Below are 7,144 nucleotides of genomic sequence, written 5' to 3'. Positions count from 1 at the left end.
CGACGTTCAGTAACTAGCTATTGTATCTTTCTTGGAAAGACATTTATTTCCTGGAAAAGCAAGAAACAAATCACGGTGTCCAGATCTTCAGCCGATTAGGTCTATGGCTTCTGCCACTTGCGAGATAACTTGGCTAAGACATTTATTACGGGATTTGAGAATTGATCACTCACAACCAGTGACTTTATATTGTGACAACCATGCAACCTTACACATTGCTGCCAATCCAGTCTTTCATGAAAGAACAAAGCACATTGAAATCGATTGTCACATTGTGTGGGAACGCATTGATAAGGGAGAAATTAAAATGGCCTACACATCAAGCAAAGATCAGATTGCAGATATATTTACTAAAGCATTGGGACAAGTTCCATTCCATACACTTGTTCACAAGCTGGGTGTTCTTGACATCCACGCTCCAACTTGAGGGGGAGTATTAAAGGAAAGATTCATGCTGATATGGTTGACCATTATTTTTGTAATTATGTAAATCAATTTAGGATAATTTCCTTTTCCTGTAGAATCAATTGTAATTACCAATTATTGTTTTCACATTTGTAATATTCTATATATACTCTTATTATCTCCCATTAACGTAATATACAGAAAACATTCACAAATACTTTCTTCTTCCTTTTTTATAGTTTTCACATTCATCAAAATTTTATCAGGAAAATAATGGAAAAGGACTAATAAAGTTAAGTCGGCGAGATTTTTTGTTTATAAAATTAGTTCAAAATTAAATCCTCACAAAATTTAAAGTTCAGGATCTTGTATTCCTTAGGGTTTTCAACTTTCTCTCTCTCCCCCACACGAATCAGAGAAAAAATTGAGTGAACGACAGCCGGAGTTTTAGGGCCGCCTCGGGCACGTCGCCGAGCTCCCGGTCATAAAACTTAGTCCTCTAACTTACCTTGTCACGAGCTTCTTGTTTGTGGTGGCAGTGTACAGTGTTGTGGCTCCGTTTAGGTGTATCTAAACCGATTTAGAGTTTGGAAGCCGAATGGATGAGATTCGTTTCCAAGCGAGTTTGTCATTTGGTGGCTAAGATCTCTTAGTCAGTTATCTCCCTTGATGGCCCATTGGCCGGTTACCCTTCACCGAAGGCTTCTAACGACAGTGGTCATGGGTTTTTTTCTTTTTTTTAATGTAATTTTCGTGTTTATAATAAGGGCAGTGGTCTCCCTCGTTTATTTTACTATTTGTTGTTAGTTTTTAGTGATCAGCTTAAGGGCATTTATATGTCTCATGATAGAGCTGTCTTGGTACGGTTAAAATTTTCTATGTCGTGTAGATGTCCTCTCTTTGTTGGGTTTGGTGATCTGTCCCTGCAGCGCTCAAAAGCCTATCTTGATGGGAGAGGTTTCTTTAATTTAAACTTTATGTGTGCTCGTTGTTAGTGTACCGATGTGTTTTCTAATTTTTAAGTCTCAGACGTGTGTCTATTCCTCTAATAGTTGTACCAAAATAATTATTTATTAATTTTTAATTAAATGCAATTTTCCTTTAAAAAAAACCTTGAGAACCTCCGTAATATTAACCAAAAAAAAAAAAAAGGAAAAACCAAAACAAAATAAATCCTCTCTATATATTTAACCAACGCTGTGTCCGCTGACTCCAAGTGCTGTGCGGCCAAACTCCTGTTCCCCGTCTCGTTGTCTCCAAACACTGAAACCCTAAAAAGCCTTCTTCAATGGCGACGGCGGAGAAACCCAGGAAGCGCAGACTCATCAAGAAATCAGACCAATCCAAAATCCCAATCAGCAAAGCCAAGAAGGCCAAAACCCTAGACGAATTCCCCATTCCTTCCACAAAGCAGAAAGACCCAGAGCAACAACCCCAACAGGACGACTTTGACGATTCCGATTCCGATTCCGATACCGATTCTGATTCCGATTCCGATTCCGATTCCGGTTCCGATTCCGATTCCGGTTCCGATTCAGACTCGGAGAACCTCTCCTTCCTTCTCGAGCCCTACTCCAAGGACCAGCTCATCAAGCTCATCTGCGACGCCGCCACCAAGGACTCCGCCCTCCTCAATCGCATCCGCGAGCTCGCCGATCGCGATGTCTGCCACCGCAAGATCTTCGTCCATGGCCTCAGCTGGGACACCACCAAGGAAGCCCTAATCACCGCCTTCGAGCCGTTCGGCGAGATCGAGGAGTGTAATTTGGTGTTGGACAAGAACACCGGGAAAGCCAAGGGCTACGGATTCGTCCTCTTCAGGACGCGAAGAGCCACGATTAAGGCGCTGAGGAATCCTCAGAAAAAGATCATGAATCGCATGGCGTCGTGCCAGCTTGCGTCCGTGGGTCCCGCTTCGGCTTCTGCTTCGGCTTCGGCTTCGGGAGTGGCGCCTTCGGCGATAACGACGGCGCAGGACGCACCGTCGTCGAGGAAGATTTACGTCAGCAATGTGCCGACGGGCATCGATGTGGAGAGATTTAGGGCTTTTTTCGCGAAATTCGGGGAAATTGAGACCGGTCCGATCGGTTTCGATATTCAGACGGGGAAATCGCGGGGGTTCGCTCTCTTCGTGTATAGGACTCAGGAAGGGTTCAAGAAGGCGCTTCAGGAGCCGTACAAGCTGTTCGAAGGGCACCAATTGCATTGCCAGAAAGCGGCGGAGGGGAAGAGCAGGAATCAGGCGCAGGCGGCGGCTCCGCCGCAGGTGCAGCCGCAGGTTGCGCCGCAGCCTCATCCGGCGATGATGGCGGCGGTGCCGCAGAATTTGGGGTTTTTCAATCCGATGATGTACGGAGGGTTCATTCCCGGCTCTGTGAATCCAATGGCGCTGAATCCGGGAATGATTCCGACGAGCCAAATCGGCAGTTTGGGCGGAGAGACCTCCTCGGTGCTTGGCGCATACAATGGGAATGCGAATGCATCGCTGCCGCCGCAGGTTTACCCGAGTGCCGCGCAGTTCGGGCAGCCAGCAGCGTCTGCCAGTAGACCGCAGGGGACCGGTGGCACCATCACCGGTTACCCGTCGTCTTACGCGTGGTACGATATGTTTTCACTGGTTTTCTTTGCGTCTGTTTTTTACTCATCGTTTGTGTTTCACGGTTTTCTTGACTTTTTGTGTTTATTGGCCTTTTGTTTTGGTAGTGTTTTGATTGAGTGTTTGTTGTGATTCAAGTTTTTATATTTTTCGATTTGATTGTTGTTTTGAGTTCTGGCATCTTCTCTTTGGTTTGTTTATACACATACACGATTAAACGTGATTTATGCAGTTTTTGACTTGTGGTTTGTAGTTTTGTCATGATTTCTTTTCTTCTAGTCATTTAGCAATTTTCATTCAACATATATTTAGATTTTATTACATATGTTTGATGATTTATCATACTTAGATTACTAAGGAGAGGTTTTAGTTTCCTTGGAATCAGGTATTTAAATTGAAAACTGGTTAGTTTGATATTTGCAATTGCTATTTTTGGCTTTTGTCACTTTTTCCAGATTGATACTTGATGCGGTTTTCAACTTGTAGAAGTTTTATTTTCTCTTTTTGTCATGATTTATGTTCTTCTTGACAAAAATCTCTTTTTATTTATCTACAACTTTTATAAATATTTGAAGCTTTATACTACACAGATTGCTAAGAGGTTTTCGTTTCCTTAGAATCATTTTTTTCTTTTTTAAAACGGATCCTTCTTCCGAACATGAACTTGTTCTTACTAGAGTTAATTTCTGGTTTTCATTCTTTTGGAATTTGGATTCTTTCTGTTTTCCCTGATTATTGATTTCGGTTTATTGTTAAGCAAACAACATAGCCCTATGGCAAGTTTCATAGGCCACATTGTGCATTTCATTGCTTATCATATGTTACCTTTATGTTTAGAAGGGCTACTTTTTTCTGGTTATTATGATCTTCTCCTGTGTTTTATTCCTACCAGTCAATGATTTTTTGTAATTGCGTCTATATTTTGCCCTTTTCATTCTTTGATTTGCTAATCCTTCTTATGATGTCATGTTCACTTTGCCATCTTTAAAGTCAGATGGCAATTCCATATTCAGGCTTGGATTTACTTTTTTGAGCATGAACGTTTTCCTTATTTATTTGTAGATTTTGATGTTTAAATCTGTAATATTTCAAAGGTTTTAATTTCACAGGCAGATAATTGTTTTCCTCATTGTTTTTCTCTCCTTACATGGTTAAGCTTAAAATTTGCAGATTAAGTGCAGCTGATCTTCAAGATTGATGGCAATTCTCTGGGGGAATGTTTAGATCCTATGAACTAGCTCTGGGTCAATTACTTCATATGAGAAAGTAGTTAATTATTTTGAAGCTTTATCGATTTTCTCGCTTTCTTTTAACTTTTTAGTTTTACCCAAGCTCGAAAAGACCTTGGTCTGTTATTTTTTTTTTAATTTTAATTTTTGTTTTTCACTATTACTTTCTTTGACTCCTTATTTGTGAGATTTGGATTTTCAGTTTGTTGTTACAGTTGCACATCCTTTTTTTTAATTAATCCCCTCAATTTTTACTTTTTGTTATATCTAGCTTGTAATCCTTTATCGTTTTCGTTTTCCCTCTCAATCTTGGTTAAAATGATTTACCGTCTAAAATTGGATGATTTGGTATGCAGTACGATACTAAGAGCTAGTTCCTTCTTCTTCTTCTTCAGTTTTTTTTTTCCCCCTCTTTTTTCCCTTCATTTTCTTTTCCTTTGAAGGATCATCAGCTGGTCTTTTTGTGTTATTTAATAGGATTATTCTTGAACTTTAAGATCATTTTCAGTTTGTTCTTCAAACTTTAAAAACTTTCATTTTACCCCTTCAATTTTTAAGTATTCTCACTTAGCCTCTTCAGTTGTAATTTATGTTAAAAGCAGATAGAAAAAAAGAGAGAAATGCAGTCATGTAGTCATTCTATTTGAATTTGAATTTTTGTTACAAGTAAACTTATAAAAATCACAATGTCACACTTAATTTCTTTTTTTTTTTTCATTTGATTTTAACAGAAATTCTTAAAAAAGAATTTAAATGAGAGAAATTTAAAGTTACGGAGGAAATGAGTTTTTAAAATTTAAGAGATAATTGTTCTTTTTCATTTTTGAGTTAGAGTGACTTTGAGTGATAATCTTGAGTTGAGTTTGAGTTATAACTTGAGTTGAAGTTGTAATTTGAGTTTGTGTTTGGATGTGCACATTAAGTTATGATTTGAATTGAGAATTTTTTTGAGTTTGTGTTTGGGTGGGTTAAAATTTAAATTTGTATTTAGATAGTATTTTAATAAAAACTCAATGGTGATGAAAAATTTTAATAGGGTATGTGGGTGAGATTTTATTCATCTTTTCGTTGTGAATGCATAGAAAAAAAATCATCTCAACCAGAATTAAAACGAAATAATTATGATATTTTTAAGAATAAAAAATATATTATTAATTAATTTGAGTTCGAGTTTATGAACTCGAGTTGAAGTGAAAATTTAAACTTGAGTTTAGTTTTAAACTTGAGTTTAAATTTAAATTTTACAAAAGAACATGAATTTGAATAAAGTTGTAATTCGGGTTTACATTTGCCTTGTGCACCTTTGAAACAATGATTTGAGGAGGCTGCTAGATTGTTGTTTTGTGAAATCTGTTTTTACTTTTTTAATGTTACGACTTTCGTAATCCAAAATAGCAGCTTTCAATTTCGAAGTATTCGTTTTTCTTTTTCATTACTAGGGGTCTATATCTTATTTTCCTTCCGAATGCGTACAATGGGAATGGTTAGATGCCTACAGCATGATTCTTTGTAAATAACTTTTATTTTTTAAGTTTAGTTGGTCGCTGAACTGCCACCAACAATACCCCTTTTGAAAGTTTGGTCCTCTCAGTAGTTTTTGCCTTTTTGATCGATTAGTTTTTCAACTTAATTTGATTGGCAGTTTTGGTCCCAAGCTATAAAATTGACGATGGATTTTTAGAATTTAATGGAAGTAGTCACATATGCTCACGTTCTAGCAACAATAACATAAGGTATAAAATAACGAAAACTTTTGAAAATTGGAATACTTTGTTCCTTAATGTAGCTTTTTTCCCCCCTTAATTTTAAGTTATCACACTATTAGAACATGCTTGCCTCCGTTATATTTCCTCTTTTTTTTTTTTTTTTTTTTTTTGTCAATTTTAGGGTTAGGATTAAAACTGTCAAAGATATATTTTTTAAAAGTTGAAAGTTAAAGAACTAACACCAAGAACTCTAAATTTGCGCCTGTTCTTGGCTTTTGAATTTACTCTTCTTTTTTGTTTAGCCCCTTTTTTTTTGTTTGCTTAAATTACTTTTTTTTTTTTTTTTTTTTCCTGTTAATACTTGAAAAGATGTTAAGGTGATAATTTTATCGTTATAAGATTCCGATTTCTCTTTCAATTCTTTTTAAACTTGCTGTTATGTTTAGATTCAACTGGATTTGTTTGATAAAGGATATTAATAACTTTTATTACTAGTCAATGGGCACACCGAACTATCCTCTTATTCTGTTCTCTTTTAATAATAATAATAATAATAAACCGACTAACTAACTATTTTTACTCTTTACTATTGTTATTGAAATGCATTGGCCGCTTGAGAACTGGTGAAACTTGCTCCCACTGTCGACTATTAAGAAAAAGCAGTGACAAGACAATGATGTCATATTAGACAAGAATATCATATTTGGAGGATCAGATTTTGTTAAATAAATTCGGTGCTTAAAGCCTTGTTTAGTAGGCAGAAAAAGTGGAAGGAGGGATGAAGGTGGCAGGATTAGTGGATAAACTTAAGATTTAGGATTGTCTACTATGAGAAATTAAAGGAGGTGAATTGAGTGAGATCTCTAAAAAAATCACAGGATTTTATATCTTAAATCATGATAAAGTCGATAATAAAGTCGGTGGGGTTGAAAGAGGTAAAAAAATATGATAATTTTCTTTTTCCTCTATAGTTTTCCTCACCTAAATTATTTTTTCTGGCACCAAAAATCACCTAAATTCCATAGGCAGTGTACTCTTTCATATATTTTTGCATTCATTCACTTCCTCGATGACAAAGGTAGATAATTTACTTGATGGAATAGGACATTCTTGTGCTTCTTCCCTCACAAGTATCCAGAATGGTGTCATAATAATGGTTGATGGCTCCATAAAGTGGGGTTAGAAAATATGTAAACTAAAATATTAGC

At 36.6% G+C, this 7,144-nt stretch overlaps 1 protein-coding gene across 1 annotated transcript; it reads left to right on the top strand.

Annotated features, from left to right (window-relative positions):
• Positions 1-1,599: 1,599 nt before the first annotated feature.
• On the top strand, positions 1,600-4,447 carry LOC21403017 (UBP1-associated protein 2A). Its single transcript, XM_010101619.2, has 2 exons — positions 1,600-3,003; positions 4,172-4,447. Coding segments are annotated over exons 1-2 (1,311 nt in total). The 5' UTR covers positions 1,600-1,693; the 3' UTR covers positions 4,173-4,447.
• The last annotated feature ends 2,697 nt before the right edge of the window (positions 4,448-7,144 follow it).

This window comes from Morus notabilis, unplaced genomic scaffold (genome assembly GCF_000414095.1).
Source record: "Morus notabilis unplaced genomic scaffold, ASM41409v2 Scaffold604, whole genome shotgun sequence".
Taxonomy (NCBI): Eukaryota; Viridiplantae; Streptophyta; class Magnoliopsida; order Rosales; family Moraceae; genus Morus; species Morus notabilis.
The sequence above is the reverse complement of the archived record's forward strand: the minus strand, read 5'-3'. Positions and strand labels throughout refer to the sequence as shown.